Raw genomic sequence first — 22,881 nt, forward strand, 5'->3', positions numbered from 1 at the left:
TCCAGAGATCACTGAGAAGAAATCAAGAGGAAACAGCATAGCATAAAAAGATGCAGTCAAAAGACCTCCAGTATTCTTCTAAGAAGGCTAATTATCAAGAAGGTTAACCAAGCTGTTATGGCTTGACCCTCCCACATCTGAGGCTGGGATCACTGGGATAGTAAATGATAAAAATTAAATAAAAAAAACCCAATGAAATGAACCTCCAGCTTTATTAAAGAAAGGGATTGGGTTGTCACAAGTAGGTGAGGACTCCTGATGAGTAGACACACAAGAAAACAGGCAGACACCCAAGAATTACAGCAAACTAGTCTCCCAACAAGTCTCTCCCAAATTGGAGATGGCTTCACTGAAGAAACCCTACAAAAGTTCGATAGGAAAACAAGTGCATTTGGGATGAAAAAGGCAATATGGAGGTAAAATTACGATTCTTGTAAATAAGACGTGGCTCATCTTCAATAAATTACAAAGAATTGATAGTGATCAAGGCCAGGCCAGTGATGCAAGGCCAGGCTGGATGGGGCTTTGAGCAACCTGGTCTACTGGAAGGTGTCCCTGCCTGTAGCAATGACGTTGGAACTAGATGATCTTTAAGGTCCCTTCCAACCCAGCCCATTCTATGATTCTATGATTCTGCCCTGATTATTGCACATCTTTCAGTGAATAAATAATGCTCTTATTTTGAAGGATCTAGGTTTGGGCTACTTTCATCATCTACTACCATTGCCTGCTATAATAGGGATGAAAAATGCACAACAAGGCCTGGCTTTCCAGACTTAAAATAGATACACAGGCGACAGACAGGTTGACTGCAGCACACAGATCCAATCTCAGACTGAGAACTATGTAGTTCCATGTGAAGGAGGACAACATGGAGAAACACCTACTCTCAGAGGGTATGCTTAGGAAGGTCTAAAGCATCACATCCATAGCATGAGCTGTTAAGGCAAGCTTTGACTGCTTTTTGGTGTCTGCTTATCATTAAGGTCAAGAATCTGAATGCCATCCTGGCCAACCTTTCATTCTGAGTAAGGTATAGAATCAGGACTAATACCCATATTGAATAGCTTGATTCAATGGTTACATGGGGTGGGGGGTGGGGAATAAATCAAGTCCCAGAATACAAACACTCTGGGATTCAGCATCCTTAGTAGAATACTTTGCTGTTTGGGTCCACTCTCCAAATTCTAATTCTCATCCTGTTTCCTACTAAAACCCCACAGTTCCAATATGCTTCAGCAAAAACAAGAGTATCAACATACTGTTTTCTTGTATGGCTGCAAAACACAATCCAAACCATGAAAACTAAGTCACACCTTCAATTAAACTCTGATAATTACTAATAAACAGGCACAGTCCCAGTCCTGGTATAAACATAGCCAGTCAGTTGCATACGTTTAATTATAGAATATGCCTCCATAATTTAATAGGATAATTATTGTTATTGCGCTCATCCTGGGAGTTGGTTTTCTCGGGTAAAAGAGGCAGGAGATCAGATTCTGCAAGGGGAAGGAGCCAGGCACCAGAAGTGTTTACCACAGACGCAAAACAACGGTTACTCTATTGACCCTGTAATTCCGTTGAAGACAACTGCCCAGCAAACCCGGCCTTCTGCTAGAAGAACTGTGCCCTCTGCAGCCAGCACGCTGACAAAACCCACCGCAGCCTCACAGGCGCACCTGCCTTGTGCAGCCTGTGACATGGCTTCATGTCTTTCATTCGGTGTGACTGCACAAGAACCTAAGGCCTTTTCGTGTACTACAGAGTTCACCTTTGGACGTGAACAGCTGGCCCAAGGACTGTAGCATAGGCCGAGGAGCATTTCAGACCCACATCAGACGTGTTTGATTAAAGAGTTGCACTTGCTTACACACGGCCTGAGGTAGGTTTCAAGTGTGACAGCATGTTAGCCACATTGGTTATAAAGAGGCAAACATCTGAAACAAATTTAGGAGAGCATTTAGGCCTCTTAATGGAGGATGGCAGATTCTGCTGACAGAAGTATGTAGTGTCATTTATTCTGACGGACATAGTAGGAGGTAACTGATCAAACGACCCTTGGGGTTTTTTTGGTGGTGGGTTCCTGACTAGCTGCCGCCTCAAGAGGCGGCTGCTTGCTCTGCTGCGGCACAGGGAGCTGCCCAACTACCATTGTGCTGCTGAAGCCTTCTCCTTCCCTGCAATTTTATCCGGTTTCTTTGCTCCAACGACCCCGATTGCTGACAACAACAGACACTGAAAACCCACGGGCAGTCGCACCGCCCCACGGGAGCCGGGAGGAGCGGGGTCCCCCTCACGAAGAGACGGCACCCCACTTCCCCACCCGCTATAAGCAAACACCTGGCGCTGCGCTCGGCTCCCGCCCCCCGCGCATGCACCCTCCGCCTGGGCGGCGGTGTTTTTCTGCCTCTCCCCCGCCGCTGGCGCACTTGAGGCGCATGCGCCGGGCAGGCGGCGAGGGGGCGTTCGGGCAGGGGTGGCGTGCTGCGCAGGCGCAGGTCGTGCCGTCGCAGCCTGCGCAGGGACCGGTCGGGGTTGAGGCAGGCCGGGTCGGAGCGGACGCGCAGGCGGGATGGACGAGGACGTGCTGACTACCCTGAAGATCCTCATCATCGGCGAGAGCGGCGTCGGCAAATCCAGGTGAGGGGGCGCACGCCTCCCCCAGCCTCTCCTGCCACGACGCGGGGCACCGGCCGGGCCCGGCCTAGCCCCCGTGGCGCCGCGCTGGACGACGCCACCTCTGCCTCCGAGGCTGCCCGGCCTGGCTGCGGCCTACCCTGAGGAGGTGTAGGCCCTGCTGTGGGGGATCCCTCGCCCCTTCTCAGCCAGTCCTCCTCAGGCGAGAGACTGTCCCCGCCCAGGGCTGCCAGCCCCTTCCGCGGCCCTCCCCCGGCCGCCGGCCCCGGGAGGGGAGGGCGGCGCTGGTGTCTGCCCCTTTGGGGTTGATCCTGTACATAATATATAAACGTAGAGTCACAAGTGACCCCGGACTGGGTGCAGAGGGGGCACAGGGTCCTTTAAAGTAGCCGTGAAGAAGTGCTGCCACTGATTCTTCTGCTAGTTATACTGTTTCTCGAGTACTTTGAGGTTGATTTCCTCACTGCCCCTCCCATGCCCTGCCATTCTCATGGCTTTGGTCTGAGTTACCTTTTATGCCTTCTAGTATTTTTTCTTTAACTTTTTCATGTTAGTGTCATAGTTCTTACTAAAGGAAGTGGGATGTAAATGGCATCTGAGAGTGTACTATGCTAGTCATGTTGGATTTGGTGATTTTTATGGCAGTGATCAGGTTTCTACTGTGACCCTAAATAACATAAGTTGCTAATTAAAACAAACAGAAAACAACAGCAATCATAACAAAGAAAAACCCCGCCCAAACCAAACAAAAACCTCCAAATGTATCTGTTAAAAATCTGTGAGCCACTCCTTTGCATTGCCTACTGAGTTGGTAATCTGGTACAGTAGGCCTCTGGTGACAGACATGATATGAGCAAATTTCTTTTAGTTGAGGTCACCTTTTATAAGTGGAATTTTTTTTTCTATATGGAAAAATTCTTATCCTCAGACAGATAGTATGGACAATGGCTTTGTATACCTACTTATGTGGTTATTTCTTTGTCAGTAAAGTTGTTAAAAGAGACTTTATGTAGAGAAAATAAATTACTATGAAACAATAATGCTACAGTTGTTCAGGTACAGAAACTTTCTGTTGAAGTATTCCTGAATTTGTGTTGCTTGCCTATTACTTTAGGAAAACTCAGATGTTAAGCTTGTATTAGCATGGTTGTAGTAAATGGCTGGAGTCCTGACTGAACCAAATGCTGCCTTGAACCTGGTCCCTGTGAATGTGCTGTACTTTGTGGAAGAGGATATCTGCATATGGAAGAAAGGTGGGGAAGGTAGAAGTTGGCTGGTTTTAGAACTCAGGGCTTGTAAACTGATGTGTTTATTCTGGTGGCAGAATGGGAGTTCTGTATTTTGTCTGGTTTGAGTGAAACTAGTCTTGGTTGCAACTAAAAATAGCTGCTCTTAAATAGTGTCCTGATACAACTGTCTGAAGGTACCAGTAAAAACTGATGTGCTATCAAATTATTATTTAAAAAAAAAAATATAATTATTATTTGATAAAGCTATTGTGGTTTAGGGGTTCTGCAGTAGGGAAAAAAAGGTTGGTCTGTGGTTATCTTTGGAGTTGTCACCCAGGCTTATTGAAGTAAAAGAATTTCAGTAGTTGCTTTTCTGTCAATGCAGGACTGTGTCCAAATGCTAAAAAGGACTTGGCAGCTACATTCACATGCAGAAAGAAGAGAGTAGGGGAAAAATGGGGGGGACAGGGACACACCAAAAAATAAATAGAGCTTTGTTTTGTTTCTCTGGTGTGGAAATGAATAGAAGCTGTCAGTCATAGCAAACAGCTGCCTGCCACATGGTAATATACACTTGCCACAGAGGCATAAGACTGGTGATTTTAAAAACCGTATGCTGAATCTTTGTCTCTTGCCAAAATAATTACGTTTGGCACAGATACAGTGGCTTTAAGGGCACTTCTTTGAGGGACCCTACTACTGCAGTGTGATGTCCTGATGAGTCTTACTTGTAGCTGCTGCTCTTCTAGTAGCAAATGTATCCATAAGGATAGGGGGAAATGTTGTTTGTGTGACAGTCCTTAAAAAAAAAAAAAAGATAAAAAATGGTAAGACAGTGGTGAGATAATTCTATTCCTTACTGTTCTGCTGTGTGTCCAGTTCAAAGAGTTATTTGTGGGGTGAGAAGCTGAGTTTTCTCTCAAACTTAGAGATGCTGAGTGAGGCAATATGAAACTTCAAAGAAAAAATCTTTTGTACTGAATTCTGGGACAACCAGAATAGGATAAGATAGAAGTAAAATGCTTGGAGAAGCAGACACGTGAATGTTTAGGCAACTGATTTTACAACTTGGTGCTTTGTTTCCAAAGAGCCATGCTGGGTCATAGACTAGATTTTGTTTAACATCTTTGTTGGTGACAAGGACAGTGGGATTGAGTGTGCCCTCAGCAAGTTTGCCGATGACACCAAGCTGTGTGGTTCGGTTGATACGCTGGAGGGAAGGGATGCCATCCAGAGGGACCTTGACACTCTTGTAGGGTGGGCTGATGCCAACCTTATGAAGTTTAACCATGACAAGTGCAAGGTCCTACACCTGGGTTGAAGCAATCCCAGGCACAGCTACAGGTTGGGCAGAGGAGAGATTCAGAGCAGCCCTGCAGAGAAGGACTTGGGGGTGTTGGTCGATGAGAAACTGAACATGAACTGTCAGTTTGCACTTGCAGCCCAGAAGGCCAACTGTATCCTGGGCTGCATCAAAAGGAGCATGACCAGCAGTTGAAGGAGGTGATCCTGCCCCTCTACTTTGCTCTTGTGAGACCTCACTTGGAATATTGTGTGCAGTTCTGGTGTCCTCAACATAAAAAGGACATGGAACTGTTGGAACAAGTCCAGAGGAGGGCCACGAGGATGATCAGGGGACTGGAGCACCTCCTGTATGAAGACAGGCTGAGAAAGTTGGGGCTTTTCAGCCTGGAGAAGAGAAGGCTGCGTGCAGACCTCATAGCAGCCTTCTGGTATCTGAAGGGGGCCTATGAGGATGCTGGAGAAGGACTCTTCTTTAGGGACTGTAGTGATAGGACAAGGGGTAACAGGTTAAAACTTAAGGGAAGTTTGGATAGAAGGAGGAAGCTCTTTACTGTGAGGGTGGTGAGGCACTGGAATGCATTGCCCAAATAAGTTGTGAATGCTCCATCCCTGGCAGTGTTCAAGGCCAGGTTGGAAAGAGCCTTGGGTGACATGGTTTAAGTGTGAGGTGCCCCTGCCCACGGCAGGGGGAATTGAACTAGATGATCTTAAGGTCCTTTCCAACCCTAACTATTCTATGATTCTAGGCATAGAAGAGGCCTGTGCTATTCTAGCAGAGCATGTCTACTGTGTTTTTTTTTTTTCATGTTCCCTTCTTTGGCTGTTGTAGGAGAGAAATTATGGAAAAATGAATTATGTTTTTATTTAGTTGTGTTATCCTGTTGTTACTTTCAGACTTGTAGTTTACAGACTTTGGGCAAGCTATGGGTATGCTGCAGTAATAGCAACTCTTATTTTTCTTCCCCTCTTGTCAGCCTTCTGCTGCGATTCACAGATGATACATTTGACCCGGAACTTGCAGCAACCATTGGTAAGTATTGTGCTGATGCTACATTAGAAAAATCTATGCCTCCTTCAGGACAAAACTGTAGCTTGTTCAGACTTGCCTGACTGGTAGTGAAGTTCAGACATGTCTGATTCCTCATAGCAAAAAAATGATGTGGATGCAGTTCCAGTTTTCAGCACCTATTGGTTAGAGTACTGACTGTATTGGCGTGTATTTCTCCCCTTTATGCAAAAATATATCCTTGGCTGGGAAAACAGATGTGTCACCTTTCACCATGAAGATGGAAGTGATAGGTATGAGCAGTAAAAAGCTCTGGTGGAACAACCTTCAGTTTTCTGTTTTCCTGTGTTTCAGGCTAAAATAGAAATGTAAGAGCTACTGCTATATCTCCTACTGATTTTTTATTTTTTTTTTTGTGCAAGATATCTCTCAAGCTGTTTGAACAGCAATATTGCTGTCCAGAACTTGTGCTCAATGTAATATGACACTTGGTAGCTATCTTAAGAAGACTGAACACTCCCTTTAGAACAGGATGGTGGTAGGTCTTGCAAATCCTGGCAGTACTAGACTGTACTAGGCTCTGTGTGGCTTCTGCTTCTCCTTTATAGGGAGGAAATTACAATGTGGCTTTTTCTCTCCTGCTTAGTCCCTTGGTAACTTCTCGGTCTTGAAGAAGGGAAGAGAGCCAAGAACCTATGAGCTGCTGGGAAAAAAGCAATTATGTCCTTGCTATGTTGGTATGATACCTACCAACAGTGAAGTCAGTTGTACTAGAGTTGTGACCCAGAATTCAGGATATACTGTATAGGTGGTTGTCCAACGAAGCAGAATGAAACTTCAAACAAAGTGATGCAGCTCTGTGCTGAATTAATAACTGAAGTAATAAAAAATAGAGATGACTTCTACACACAATGCATTTCAGTTGCATTTTTTACAACCTCTGTAGGAAGACTTCTGGCTAAGGACTTGTATAAAATTTTTTGAGTTCAGCTGTTGGCAAACAAAACTAGCTGTGTCTAATTGCTCAAGAAGTCAGTAAATTGATCTAATTTTTGTTAATGTTAATAAGATACAGGAGTACTAGTTCACATAAAGCATGGAACAGCCAAGGGGAGAGGCCTATTTTTGTTCATTTCACTGCTCATAAAATTGTACTTGTGCAAGTAGCCTTGCCCCAGTTCATGAGGGAAGATAACATGGAAGGAAATGGGAGTGGAGCAGACCAGGTGTTGAACATGGCAATCTTGTGTTCTAATCTAAGTAGTTTTGACACAATATATGCTTCAAATCACGTCACTTTCTTGGTATGTGAATCATATGGGCCAGGAAGTCAGTGCAGAATAGCTACTTTAGCTTTCGTCATGTTTTGAATACCAATAGACTAATCTGGTGACGGTGTGGGCATCTTTATTGGGTTTTTCATTCTGCTGTTCATACAACAGAATACTCTTTACAGAAACTGGCATCAGTGCACTATTTGAGAAATTACGGAATTACTCCCTGAACTAATTCTTTGGGATTTGTCAAAATGCACAATAGCAATGTGTGGTAGCTAAGTGTTGGCTGTTACATAGCAACAACTCAAGGTTTGCTACTGGCAGACCCTACTCTGCCTGTAGTAGGATCACCTGTCCTTGCATTCTCTGGCATGTTTGCTGGGTTTCATCACATGGTTCTTATTAGACTACATATACCCTAGTGTTTTCTGTTCTTTCTACTTATGCTTGTCTTTACTTGCCTGCTGTTTTTATGAGAGATTCTAGATAAGTGTTCAGTGCAGTTCCTATTTCAAAAGTTATGTTTTGCACAGATCTGATGTCTCATAACTTTTTAGCCTTCCTTGCACTTGAAGTCCTCCAACTTCAAGCTGTCCAACTTGTCAATTACCTGCTCCACAAATAATAGTCTCTAGCTCATCTTATACTTCCTGTAAATAGAGCATGGCACATGCTGCTCTCTAAATGTGAGAGCAGCATGCAGGCAACAGAGCTATTACTTGCAGACTGTAAGTCCATAGTAGGTTAGCGTGTAGTGCCAGGTCCTGTAGGTGTCAACACACAGGAGAACAGTACCGTAGAGCTGTCTTGCTTCTGGCTTCCTTCAAGGCATGGTGGAAAACACTGTCTGCTTTCTGTTGTCAAGGGTAGAAACATCACTCTTGAAAGCTCAGAACTGACATGCCATACAAATATGCCTGTGTTTCATTGAAGTATTTAGGGAACATAAGTACCCTGTTTATTCAGTTAAACAAGATTTCCTTAGCCCTGCATTTTTTCTACTTTTCCTCTTTTGTGGTAGATCAGTAACAAAAAATGTAGTTATTAGAAAGTTTTTTGTTTTGTTTTTTAAACTTGCTTTTCTATGTGTTGAACACGTTGCTTTGCTAGAATTATGTTTGCCATCTCTTGGTTATTTCAGAGGATATACTTTGTGCTCTTAGGTAGTTTTAATACTTCTACTTTTCAATAATAAGTCTGTCACACATGGGATTTATTCACTACTTCAGATTCTTAATTGACTTGCATTGCTTATGCAAAATTTAAAGCATCTGTTAATTTTAAGCCAGCAGCAAGGCTATCTAAAGGTGAATATGTACGCTCTGTTAACTGTTCAAGCACAAGATAGTGAATTTGTTTACTGAATGAGAAGGATACTGTGGCTTCAAAATACTCTTTAGTCATTTGTGCTAAGCAAGAAAATTTTCCTTCTTGAAACTACTATGACATACCTTTCATTTGTTGCGTTAAGTATCTGACAGACTTGTAATATCTGCAGCTACAGGTTTTGATGTCGGACTAATTGATAAAAGAATGCACTCTGAGCTGTTGAACATCCTGGCTGAGCAATGGCTATTTTTACAGTTTACAGAAAGAAATGCGCAATTACAGTGGAAGAAGAGATAAGCTAGGTTAGGGACTAGGAATTAATCCCTGAAAAAAGAGTTCTGTTCAGTTACTGCAAAAGTTAATGTAGCTTGGTAGAGTTTTCCTTGAAATAAAGAGAAAAAACCCTTTTAAACCTCTGTTGCAGTGAAGCTGTGAATCTCCTTACAATGTGCGCTTCCTTAAGCATGCTGTATACCCTCTGTGGCTAAGTTGAACGTATTTTGGCATCTGTTTGTGTTTGTTTGTAATCTGCATGGCCTTGGAACTATAAGCACAGTTTGCTGATTGACACCCTGCTTAAATGTTTTGTATAAGAATAGTTAAACAAAAATTCTTGTAGCAGATGGCTACCATTGTAAGTCAAAGTGCAAAAAGATTTCTGTTACCTTTACGTGAACAGTTTTCAAGTGTATCAGCTTTCCACACTACTAGTTCCTTTCAGGGCTGCTGCCTCTTGAGGAGTGAGTTGCTCTGAAATAATTGAAACATACTTCCAGTTACTTGTTATTGGTAACCTAAGGATTAAATTACAGCAAAATGGATCATAGCTGTCCTCAGCCTTTCAAACTGATGTGTGTTGCTATATCCTTCAAATTTGCAGTCATTAACATCTTTCACACCTTGGCTTGAACATTTTTTGTTTTGTTTTGTTTTTTAATTCTTGGTCATGGAGCATGGTATTGGGGAGTTCCTGGTATTGCTGGTATCCCTGTAAGAGATACTCTATATGTTCAAATCATTCAAAGCTTATTTGACATCTTTATTAAAGGAATTGTCATATAGCGTTACTTCTCACAGGATAGAGTCATAGAGTAGATGAGTGTCTCCTTATATGGTTTACCTCTGCATGATCACGTTGATGGGCCATGGTCAGGTTGTTTAAGATAGGAAACAGTGTGTATAGTTACCTGAATGCAGGTTCCTTCTTTATTTTGCAAGTACGTTGTTCCTCAAGGTGAACGATATACTCAAGGAGAAAACATGTATGAGTAACGAATAGAAAGTTCTTAGAATGACAGAATGGTTTGGGTTGTAAAGGACCAGCTAGTTCTAGCCCCACTGCCATGCCTTGCACTACAGCATGTCATCCAAGGCTCTGTCCAACCTGGCCTTGAACGCTGCCAGGGATGGAGCATTTACCACTTTTTTGGGCAACCTGTTCTAGTGCCTCATCACCCTCACAGTGAAGAACTTCTTATATCTAACCTGAATCTCACTTGTTCAAATCAGAACCTTTTGCCCCTTGTCCATTTGCTACAGTCCTTGATGAAGAGTCCTTCTCCAGCATCCTAGTAGGCCCCCACAGTATTCCTAGTCTGTCTTTTGTTTGCGACAAAATGTAAGTTAACCCATTTGAATTATAAGCTTGAATGTTAGTCCTGGAATATGTGCTTTAATACAGGAAATGTAGTATTTGCCTTACTTCCATAAGTACTTACTGCATTTTGAGTCAATGGCTGAAAAGGCCCTTAGGCTTTTGCAAAATCCTGTCTGCAGCAGAACTGTGAGTTTAGGAGCCATTTTCATAAATAGCCAATGAAACTTACTCTTCCTGCTCCTGTCAAAGCAGAACTTGTTCTCAGTTTGTTTTTTCTTTTATCTTTGCTTTCTTTTTCAAAAATAGCTGTAGTATGTTTGAAGAACTGAAATATATTTCCTTCTCTAGGTGTGGACTTCAAGGTGAAAACTATTTCTGTTGATGGAAACAAAGCTAAACTGGCAATATGGGTAAGTGTCTCCCAAGTTCTTAATGTATTGCTTTGCCTTAGGAATAGTGATGGCTTGCGTAATGTAGTTTGTATAGAATACTTTTCTATTCAATATGAAGGTGATTTGGAGGAGTGAGAGGTTAATAATGATTCAGAAGGTGGGATTAACTGCAGAACAACTGTTTAATTGGGCACTTGTGTTGCTTAAGAGCTGCTTCTGCAGCACTGATTCCAAGTCTGGTTGTGATAGGAGTAGGCAAAAGGAGAAATGAAATAGTAGTAAATCAGACTTTAACACAGTGTATGTGGCCATTCCTAGATTTCTTTTAAAATGAATAATTTATTGCTTAACTTCCAAAGTCTTAGCCCTCACTAAGCTGAGACTTCCCTGTATGCATCATTCTTCTCTACACTTAACAGGTTTTAAAAGGATGCACTTCTTAACCTAAATGTCTTAGGCAAAATTCAGTAGTGTATTAATAGGTTAAGCATTACTGTTGCATGCTCAGTTTATGCTCAAACTTTACCTCAAAATGATTTTTAGCCTAAAATGTCATAGCCCTCGTACAAGGGTTTTTATAGGCTTGAGGTCAGTCTTTCTTGTAGCAGGTGCATCTGAAGGAGGGAGAGGCAGTGTTTGTAATCTTAGCCTTTAGAGTTTTTAACATGTACTCCTGTTAAAAGTAGAACTTCTAAATTCATGGCAAGTGAAGAAAGAAGAGTAATTCCAAGCCTTTTTTTAAAACATTCTCCGTTCTGCAAACCAGCCTCCATGCTTGTGTGACTTGAAGCGCCTTTTATATATGCAGACCTAGTTGTGACTTCTTGTAGCAAGCAAGAATAAAACCTTGTTTCTCATAAGCAAGATGTCCAAGATAAGCAAGATACTATTTTCTTGGGAAGTAGTAGTGGAACATGAAATATATATTGCCATGCTTCTGGTGCTTTGAAGGTGTTTAATGTCTTGACTAACAAACAGGACTTAGGTCTTGATGTGACAATAATAATCATCAGTAAAATAAATGGGTTTGACCAGGAAAATAACTGCAGCAAGTTGACAGAAAAATATATAGGTAGGAGGAAAACTAGATCTATAGCAGAATGATGAGTGATCGTCGGATGGAAAAATGTTACAGAGGCCTAACTTGGGGTTTCTCTTCTTTCATATTGGTGAATATGAAGAAATGATTCTGCAGTAAACTGAAAAATAGAAGCTTGTAAAGCTGAATGGTGACACAAACCCATTTTGAGATATGTGGGATTGACTGATTGACTCGAAGTCCAGTTCAGTTATTCAGGTTCTTTGGCAGGGAACCTTTTTCAATCCACAGTAATTCCTGTGTTGCTTCTAACCTGGGGTAACTGCTGAAGTTATTTAAATCTTCTATGCATAAAGTCTGCAATGAGTGTGCACTGTAACTTAATCTCTAATAAGAAAACAGTATTCTAATACTTTTCTTTTTTTTCAGACCTGTTAACACTTTGGGGATGTAAATTCAACTTCCCTTAACAACCAAGAAAAGCCTTTGACTTATTTCTTCTGCTTCTGCTCTGTCATAGCATGTTAAATGTGTTTACCCTGGCACAGAATCAAATATAATTGGACCAGGGTGATTGAAGTGAGGGAACTGGTTTTCTTGCCATGGGTTTTGATGCTTGTTGCAAAATCTTAGTACTGCACCTGTGCTTCTTTCTTGCTGGTGTGCTAGCTGCAGAATAAATGCTTCTGCAGAAGTGGCTATCTTATTGCTACATAGTCCAGTTATTTACTACAGCTAACAGTTGAAAAGTGTTTCCCAGGACAGACAACATAAAATTTCAAAGTTAAGATGTAGTAAAACAGCCAGGGAGGGTATAAACTCAGTTAATCTGGTAGTGGAACATACTTTGGACCTTAGTTTGTATGTTCGTTAGAAGCAGAATACCTGAGAGAGAAATTGGATTCTGCTCAAGTTCTGAATAATTGATTGTTCTGAATGGCTTTTTAGGACACTGCAGGTCAGGAGCGGTTCCGAACATTAACACCCAGTTACTATAGAGGTGCACAAGGTGTTATCTTAGGTAAGTATAGCTTTGCATGCTATTTTGAATAAATTTGTGGGGTTTTCATACATTGAAGTTACACAAACCTGTAAAGCTTTCTATAATATCTTAATTGATGCTGAAAATCATTGTACCAGTGCTGAGCAACTGATGTATTAGAAGATCTTTATTTTGATGCCTGCTCTCTTGTTGATATAGTCAGTCTCATTGGCCTGAGAACCACTGATTTTTGCATGAGATTAAAAGATACTGCTGTTTGAAGGTGTAGTTTAGCACTGTCCCTATGCTGCTAGGACTTTTCTTTATGATCTTTGGTCTTTGCCTGTACTTACTAAGCCCAGAGTCAGGGAGAAAAGAAGAAAAAACTTCTCAGTATATTCTTTCTGTATGAGTGTTTACGCAACTTTTTTTCCTTCTCCCTGTTTCTTTTTCCTGATGAAATTAGTATAAACACTGGAGTTTGGCTGGGATTTTCAGCTGTTTATGTCTGGATGCTGATTGGAGTGACACAGTCAGAATCACTTAAAAAAAACTAGCATAAAAAGCATCAATCTATGTGGGAGAAAACCAGGCCAAAACCTGTAATTGCAACTTCATGGTGAAGTGTCTTTTTTCTTTCATACATGGAAATCTATTAAGTAGGCACTGACCTCTGAAGTTCTACTTCTCCACTGCTAGAAATGAGGAGATAACCAAAGTAAAGGCAGGGAAGTAAGTCTGTTTATTCTCTCTCTCTTTTTTTTTTTTTTTTTCCCTTTAAGTTGTGTCTGACTTGAGAGATTCTTGGTAAGATACAGTATCCAGTTAAATTGTTTAACTTTGAATAACCTCTCTCATGAGACTTCCTGTTAGGTTTTAGTTTGTATGTGTGTCATGGTTTAAACCCAACCACAAAGCTCGTTCACTCACTCCCCCTGCTTCTTGCCCTTCCCCTGCTCCTGGAGGGACAGAGAGGAGAATCGAAAAGAATGCAACTCCCACAGGTTGAGATAATAACAGTTTAGTAACTAAGGTATAACACAAATCACTGCTGCTACCACCAATAATAATGATAAAGGAAATAACAAGAGGAAAGAATACAACACCTCAACACCGGCCGACCAATAACTCACCCCACTCCCCCCAGCTGAGCACTGACCAATACCTCGTCCAACCCTGCAGTCCCTAGCCCTTCCAGGTAACTCTCCGTTACATCCTGGGCATGACGTGCTGTGGTATGGAATACCCCTTTGGCTAGCTTGGGTCAGGTGTCCTGTCTCTTCTTCCTCCTGGCCTCCCCTCCTCCCTGGCAGAGCATGAGACTCAGAAAGTCCTTGGCCAGACCAAACATTTGAGCAGCAACTAAAAACATCGGTGTTATCAACACTGTTCCCAGGACGAAAAGTCAAAACACAGCACTGCACTAGCTACTAAGAAGGAGAAAAATAACTGCTACTGCTTGAACCGAGGACAATGTGCTGTTTCCCAGGTCTGAGTTGTGGTATCTTCCTGGTATACTGTCAAGGCATGTTTTGTCAAGTCACCTAGTTGCTGGCACTGATCCTGCCACTTGCTGTTGAAAGCTCTAAAAGTAAGCAAACAGTGGTTGGGAGCTTGAAAGTTCTTCTCTTTCTACTTGTTTTCTTGTTTTAATTAATAATCTTCTCCTGACTGTTTAACAACTTCCTAAAAATAAGGTTGGTTGCGCAAAGCTATAGAGTTAACTGAAACCAACTGTTTATGCCTCTCTGCACCCAGGATGTGAGAATGAAGAATAAAATGCTTTCATAGCTTGAAATAGTAGCTCTTGGGTAGTTGCTGAGTAGTTGATTTTAGGTTTAACAAAATCTGCTTTCTTTTGTGAGTCCTTTCTGCTCCTAGCAGATTATTACTTGTATCCCACACACATGCTAAATAGTTTGAAACACTAAAATGCTGAAAAATCAGTAGTTCACCAAACCCTTATAAATACCAGTGATCAGTTTACAGTTTTAGTCAAATCAGTAGCCGTAGGAGTGGTGTTAAACAGGTCTTGATTATCACTAACTTGGGTGCAGAAGGGCATGCTGTACTCTTTACATACCTTCTTTGTAGTGATGTAAATAAGTATCCTACTTCTGGAGTCTGCAAGTGTAGGATTTGTTGGAGAATCATAGTGCCTGGCCTGTAAGCTAGAATATTTCAAGGTAAATTGATCCACGAACAGTAGATGACCGAATTTTAGAGTCACTCTGCATTAGTATAATTGGTAATCTGAGCTGGTGGATGTTCAACTTTTTTTCCAATTCTTGCTTTAATATGTAAATTAGAATCCTGAGTACTCCTTCAGTTTTCTAATTCAAAAAGCCATATTTTTTGTTACTTTTGTAATATAAGCTGTATTTCTTGGAAAAATAGTGTGGGAATAATATTGCTAATATTTTTCAGTTTATGATGTCACAAGAAGAGATACTTTTGTCAAGCTGGATAACTGGTTAAATGAACTGGAAACATACTGCACAAGGAATGACATAGTGAAAATGCTAGTTGGAAACAAGATTGATAAGGTAAACCAAATTCAACTGCAATAAGTATTCTGTTGGTGTATTTTGTTAATAATGCATATTAATGCTATGTCTTATAGGAAAACCGTGAAGTTGACAGAAATGAAGGTCTCAAATTTGCAAGAAAACATTCCATGTTGTTCATAGGTATGTTATAGATACCTGCAGGGATCTTACTTGATTTTTGTTACATAATGAGAAGTACCACTCTGTGGGACTGATTGTCTTTATACATACAATCAAACTAATGATATTTCTCAACTGCAGTAGGTACAAAGATAACAGGCATTCCCCCCCTCCCTTTTTTTAGTTGTCTCCAAGTATGTGCAGATACCTATTCTCACTGGGGATGATAATGCTGAAATTCATAAGGACTAAGGGCAGAAACAGACTACTGTGGTCTGACAAAACCTGGTTTAGGTTTGGAGTTTTGTCTGATTTCTGTTTCCAGCCAACTTGCTAAATTAATCGTAAGCTAAATGAAAGAGGGAAAACTGTTACTAGTGGCCAGCTTTTGGTGTAGCAAAAGAGCTGGTACTTGACAGAAATCTGTATTTGAACTGGGATGTAAAAATAGGTGGGAATATAATTAACTTACAAATGGTGGGTGGGATTGAATAATGACGTAATCATGACTGGAGCAAATAATGTTGGTCTCATCTTGCTGCAAAATGAGATGGGTTTTCTAGGCAAAGCCTCGTGATGATAAAGTATGTCGTGAAGTGATTCTTATGGATAAGTTTATTACATGCTTCATTTAAAGATCAGCAAGGCTTGCTTCATAGGATGACTCTGGTAGCAAAGCAGTACATTGACATGTCCTGTAGTGAGAGTTATGTTCCTCATCTCTGACTAAGGACTGTCTTTGTCTAGTACCTTGCTGAGTTTCTTTTTTGCTGCATATGTCTTATGTGGAAATAGAAGTTCAAAGTTGAGACACACGCTGTTAAGTGCATGGAAGAGGAATAGAAACATGAAAATTAAACTATAAATATGTATACCTGCATGCTACATATGCCAAGTATCTGCATGGCTCTATAGGACAACAGGGCAAGCCCTAATGGAACTGAACAGTTTCAGGTGGTATCTGTTGTCCTCAAAATATACTCTTTAAGCAAATTTTCTGGTCTCAGCCAAAGTGAAATTACACAGAATTCTGCAAGCTGTGGAAGAAATGAGATCCCGTATTGCTTTTTGTCAGGTGAGTTGTATCATGGGAGGCTGACCCAGAATCTTACAGTGTGGATTCTTGCTGCTTATGGTGTGGTGGTACAGCAGTTCTGACTAATACACAGAACTGAATACACAGCAACCAGGTTTATCCGACATTGTAAGTTAGTAGAACCCTCCTTTCTTTTTGCTGAAGTGTTTTCCACAGAAAATAAGGCTCAGCTATACCTGTTGCTGTATATTATAGTGACATTCAAGAGTCTGAGGTGTGCTGCCTTATGTGGTGACAGAAGTCTTTGTACCTGTTAATTTTGGCACTGCTATTTTGTTATAGAATGTATTGTAGAAGTCCTAAATCTAGGTTGTTGGTTGAGACTTAACTGAAAGAGAAACACTAAATGAATTACTGCAGGTTATGCTAACACTTGACTTATTGCATCCTTTCTCTAGAGGCAAGTGCAAAAACATGTGATGGTGTACAGTGTGCCTTTGAAGAGCTTGTTGAAAAAATCATTCAGACTCCTGGACTGTGGGAGAGTGAGAGCCAAAACAGAGGTGTAAAATTATCAAGCAAGGAAGAAGGATATGGAGGAGGAGGAGCGTGTGGTGGATATTGTTCTATGTTATAAACTTTGGGAAGCTTATTCTTTGCGTATTTAAACAGATAGTGACATCTTTCTGTACATAAATTCATTAAATGCTGTTTTTAGGGACCTTGCAGTTTGCACATACTTGTTTTGTATCATGGCAGTGAACACTTCCAGGAACAATGTTCTGCAGCTTTCCCAGTTGGAAAATGTTATGGTAAGCATGCCCAATTTGCAATCTTCAGGTTTTTATAAGTAGCATAAATAATGTGCAAGAACAAATGCACTACAAATTTTATGACTGTATACATTCATTGTGTAACTATTCTAAACAAATCTAACAAGCATTACTGCATTGTCTGCGCTTCGTCTTATTTTTAAATGCTCTTGAAACTATAGAACTATATAGTGTGCACAGATCTTGAAAACAGTGTGAGCTATAAATGTTACATTTCATCTCTATTAAATGCTTTTTTTTTTTTTTTAATGGTATTAAACCCCGGAAGAATATACAGTACTTAGACAAATCTGATCATTTTCTGTCTCTCAGCAGAGCTGTCTAAAATACAAATAGGCACAGGCTGTAGTTGATATCAGCACCTTCCTGAAGAGATGCTTTGGAAGCTTCCTTTGCAAGCTGGCAGACACCCTTTTTTCTTTTTAATTATTACTTCAGTTGATAGCTTAACTGGAGTTTTAATCCTGTGATATTTATATACTAAATTTGTGGTACTCTTGCACTCTAGGTTTTTATGATGCAGTCTGCTCTAGACTTGCTATAGAAAGTCTTCATTATTGGCAAGGGATGTGAGTGACACCTTTGTTCTTTCGTTGTGAATCAGTTTGCCACACTTCATACAGATGCCTAATTTTCCTAAATGTTTGTAATATAACTTTATCTCAGATTGTAGCTCACTGTGGCTGTGAAGATCTCTATCACATGTCTGCTTTGTGCAGCTACTTGTTCAGAAATAAAACTTCCTATCACAGACATTATAAATGGGAAGCTATAGTTCTTGATTTCTGTATGGGAAAACACTATTGCAATGAGTATTCACTTGAATTTACTGTATCAAAGCCAATGGTTTGTTTCAGAAGACTTGTATAGACTAATAAATTTTTTCCACAGTATTCAACTTTTCTAACCTTGTCCTGTTGTAGAGTTGTATATTTTCTAGCACATGCAATTTAAACAAGGCCACTTCTTAAGGACAAATTACTTGATTCCTGAAGGACATGACAAGGATGCTGTAGTGTTGTGTGTGGCTGTGTTTTGGGTGGGGTTTTTGTTTGTTTCTTTCTTTCTTTAGCAATTTCAATAGTGCAATCAGTAACTGAACTATTGGGCAGTTTCTTGTAAATACAGTGAGTGACACAACCTTTTATTACTGCAAGGTTTTGTGTAAATGTCAGCACACATGGTCTGTATTTTGCAGCTGGTCTTGGCTGCTTCTGTTAAAGTAGACTTTATTCCTCACATGGAAACTGTTTTCTATTGTTTTACACTTGCTAGGAAACAATACCATACATTTAACCATACTAGTTGTTTTTACCAAATATTGTATCTATAGCAGTGTTAATGTAGTAGGATAATTTAAATATGTAAATGGAATTAAATATTCATACATATTACATTAAAATGTTAGATTTGTATTACTGTTTCATGCAGAGTATTTGGGCTGAGCAAATCTGAGATCAGAGGATTCTGGTTTTTGTAGGCTGGCAGTAGAGGAGACTTCCAGGATCATTCAAACTCTACCTTAATTATTTAAGTATGATTTCAGTAATAGTGGGCAAGTATCATAATGCTACAATAGGCCATAAATTACAGATGCTGCCTGTAATTTACTTCCATACCTTTTTTTCCCCTAGTCAGGGTGCATCTGTATGTTGAGAAGAGACTTAATTTTCAGGTTTTCACAAAAGATCCTTTTGTCACAGGACCTGAATTCATCTTTCATTCTGCCTCTGCCAGATCTGACAAGACTGCAAGGTCCTCTGAATAGCAGGTATTGTTCTGCGAAAGAAGCAAATAATTTGCTCCTTCTTTCCATGCAAAATTTTTCTGGGGAGAGGACTATTCAGAAACAGTACATTCAGTGAGACTGAGAGGAGTGGGGCAGCTCATGTAAAAAAAAAACCAAAACAAAACAACAAACAAAAAACAAACAACAAAAAACCAAACCAAAACAGGTATTTTCTAATTGACTTGCAGCTAGCTTTTGTCTATCTTTCAAGCATGCTCATTTATGTCCCTGAGGAATAGCTTTTCCTAGTGTGTCACCTCCTTTCCTCATTGCTCTGTCAAGAAGCTGTGTACTGGAGGGATGGGTTATGGTGCTTTCAGTACTGGTTACAGTGAATTTGGCTTCAGTTACTTCCCAAGTTGGTTTTCCCCTTTGCTGGTCATAATTGTATCACTGTTATCTCAAAGTGGACTTTCACTGTTGTAGCTGTAATGCAAGCATATCTGAAACTGTTGCAAGCTGTATCCTAACCTTTGCTTCAGGCTGATAGAAGCCTATGTCTATATAGAGTATTGTGGTCAGAGAAGTTTGCACAAGCAATCCTTCACACTACCCCAGTGGGTAGCTGAAAGATAACAGAGACAGATACACAGATGAAGATGTTTGCTCTTCATTAGGCAATGAGAATGTGTCCATTTCTATGGTAGATAGCTTTATAAGACTATACTAAACTGGAATGAGGTAACTGAGAAATCTTAGTGATCATGAAAGATAGTTTAAAACTGAAGTTGTTTCCAGTTCTTTTACTCTGTAGTCAATATTAAAAATACTGACTAGCAGTTTACTTGCAGCTGGCAAAGGGTTTGGGCAGTCTTTATGCTGGCCTGAAAGAATATGGCACAGCAGTTGTATTTTCTTGGAACTTGAGAATACTATGAAGTGTTGTTATGGTTTTGTCTCAGATTTCTCCTTCCAGTATTTTAAGAAGGGAGGTGGGACAGGCTTCTGGTGGAGATTTCAAGATGCACTTTTTATTATTGCTATTGGGGATTTTATCCAAACTACAGCATCACCTTTCCTGTTCTCCTGCTGCAGTAATGACATCAACAGCTGGCTCAAAGTAAGTCTTAACCAAATGAAAATGTGAGTTCAGTAAGTCCCCAAACAATACCAAGGACTGTCTCATCAGCCTTGGCAGAACTTCAGGAAACAGTGTTCTTGCTGCCATCACATACCACAGTGGTAACTGCTCTGTAGGCTTCATTTTGTTAGTTCCCTTGTTTGCCAGTAACTCGATATATAGTGAATGACAGTAATCCTTCTAATCTTGCCCTGTAGTTAGCATAATAATTCCATATTTTGAGGCTGGTCTGGATGTATTTTTTCAAGCACTTGCAAAACTTTGTGCAGCTTGTGTTGTGATCAGCACAAGTTACTGCTATTTAAATGTTTGTGTGCTGCATCCAGCCTCTATGTGCTCTCTTTTTCAAAGCTCTTTTGCTAGTTTCCAGTGCCTTGCTGTCCTTCATGAAGGTGTGAAGAATGAACATCAGTATGATCAGGTCTTTTTCATGTTGCCAGACAAATCATTGCATGGATTTCAGAGGTAGTTGAGCTGTCAAGGGCAAAGAACAAGGTGTTTTTCCTGGTCTCTGTCCAACAGCATTAGCTTTTGGGAAAAAAAGAGAGAAGCTCTCCATTAAAACTGTTCTTGGTTTGGTGAGGTTTCAGCATACCTTGCTCTTGAGTACCTGTGGCACCTAAATTAAAAATTGATGAAGGGTTGTACGGGCAAAGAACTGTGAAGGCTGTTCCAGACTACTGCCTGCTTACATTCTGTGGCTGATTTTAACGCAAGAGGAAGAAGGTTTGTCCTCGTGCCTGAGTAGTATCTGGTCTTTCCTGTTGGAGTTAAAATGGTTGTGGTGATTAACTGAAGATTTTTTTTTCTTCACATTACTGGTTTCTGTAGGATCTATGCACATTTTATGTACAGTGATAGCAAAATTTCTGAAGTTCTAGAGCTCTTGGGTTCTAGTACTTTATTTTGGAAGCTTAAAAAACCAAAACCTCAGAAGAAACCTTAAAAATAGAAGTGTCAAGTCATGATCAGAAGAAAACTTTTCTAGTGTTTTTCTGTGTATCATCAACTCTGGATTTACTTGGTTCTGGGAGCAACTCTGGTTCAGTCATTCTGACAGGAGTGCATGGTTCCCAGTTCCTAATGCTTGTCAGGGTGGACTTTTGGATCCGAGGAGGGTGGCTATCGAGATTTTCTTCAACACAGAAAAAAAACATGAGACCAGCCTCAAAAAACCCAAGAAAGTCTCTGCAGCTCCTCATTACAATTTAGGAGCAAACATAAACTGAGTTTCAGGGAAGAGCAGTAACAGCTGCCCAAAGTGTGATGGCAGTTTTAATAATGTATAATTCATCATATACACAAAATATGATGTATTATAATATCAAACAATAATATTGAACATAATGTATAAATATTTTATATTGGTTAGAGATCATGAATAATATCTGAACTTTCAAAAAGTGGATTATTTTAATTCAGGGTAGGCATGACAAACACAAAAAGTCTGTGGGCAGATGTCATCCAGAAGAACAGAAGGAAGGATGCCTATGGAAGCAAGAGCTGGGCCTTATATTCTGACAGTGCCTGAGCTTGGTGTGGAATCAAAGCTGAAGCTTTAGATTGACTGGGTATCCTGGGTGCCAGAGGTCAGAGATCACATCTGTCTATAATTTGATTTGGATTTCTCTCCTGAACAGTATGCCGAATGTAGAATAGTTCAGGTTGGAAGTGGGCTCTGGAGGTCAGCTGGTCCAACCCCTCTGCTCAAGCAGGGACACCAGGAGGAGGCTGTCCATGGCTGTGTCCAGATGTCTTTTCAGTATCTCTAAGGATGGAGACTCTGCAGCCTCTCTGAGCAGCTTGCGCCAGTGCTTGGTCACTCTCTTGGTGAAAAAGGTTTCCTGATGTTCAAATAGAATCTCTTGTGTTTCAGTTTGTGCCTGTTGCCTCTTGTCCTGTCACTGAGCACTGCTGAACAGAGCCTGGCTCTGCCATTTGCTCCCTCCCTTCAGGTATTTAAATAGATTAACAAGATCCCCCCTGAACCTAATCTCCTTGAGGCTGAATAAGTCCCAGCTTCCTTGGTCTTTCCTCATAGGAGAGATGCTCTTATACCTTAATCGTCCTTGTGGCCTTTTTTGGACCTTTTTTGGACCCGTATATGTTCATGTCTGTCTTGTACTGGAGAGCCCAGAACTGGATAGAGCATTCCAGGTGTGGCCTCACCAGTGCTGAGGAGAGAGGAAGGATCACCTACCTCAACCTGCTGGCAATGTTTCTCCTAGTGCAGCACAGGAGACTCTTTGCTGCCTTGTTGCAGGGGCACTTTGCTGACTTGTGTTGGAGTCTAGCAGAATTCCCAGGTCCTTTTCTGCCAAGCTGCTTTTCAGTGGGGTGGCCTCCAGCATCTACTGATGCCTGGGGTTGTTCCTCTCCAGGGCAGGACTTGGCACTTCCTGGTGTTGGGCTTCATGAGGTTTCAAGCAGGCCCTAAAAGGGAACCCGTCCCTGGGTGGGCTTGAACCACCAACCTTTCGGTTAACAGCCGAACGCGCTAACCGATTGCGCCACAGAGACTTGTGTGCATGTTTTTTCTTCAAAGGCTCCGTATTCCTGATTGTGTTTGATACCTGCTGCTGGTGGCTTTGTGTTGGACAGTGACAGACCAGTGCTGCTGGCACACCTGATGTGATACTGTGTCAGAGTATTGGAATAGATGAGGTGTGAAAGCTGAAAT

General features: G+C 41.0%; 1 protein-coding gene and 1 non-coding gene across 2 annotated transcripts; one reads left to right on the forward strand and one right to left on the reverse strand.

Annotated features, from left to right (window-relative positions):
- The first annotated feature begins 2,449 nt into the window (after positions 1-2,449).
- Positions 2,450-18,238, forward strand: RAB18 (RAB18, member RAS oncogene family). Its single transcript, XM_065666639.1, has 7 exons — positions 2,450-2,640; positions 6,146-6,201; positions 10,729-10,790; positions 12,760-12,832; positions 15,221-15,339; positions 15,417-15,483; positions 16,957-18,238. Exons 1-7 carry the CDS (start codon positions 2,573-2,575, stop codon positions 17,133-17,135), a joined length of 624 nt encoding a protein of 207 aa, XP_065522711.1. The 5' UTR covers positions 2,450-2,572; the 3' UTR covers positions 17,136-18,238.
- A 4,409-nt stretch (positions 18,239-22,647) lies between these two features.
- Positions 22,648-22,721, reverse strand: TRNAN-GUU (transfer RNA asparagine (anticodon GUU)). The gene has a single exon. It is a non-coding gene; the product is annotated as a tRNA-Asn (tRNA).
- Between the last annotated feature and the right edge of the window lie 160 nt (positions 22,722-22,881).

This window comes from Lathamus discolor, chromosome 2 (assembly GCF_037157495.1).
Source record: "Lathamus discolor isolate bLatDis1 chromosome 2, bLatDis1.hap1, whole genome shotgun sequence".
Lineage (NCBI taxonomy): Eukaryota > Metazoa > Chordata > Aves > Psittaciformes > Psittacidae > Lathamus > Lathamus discolor.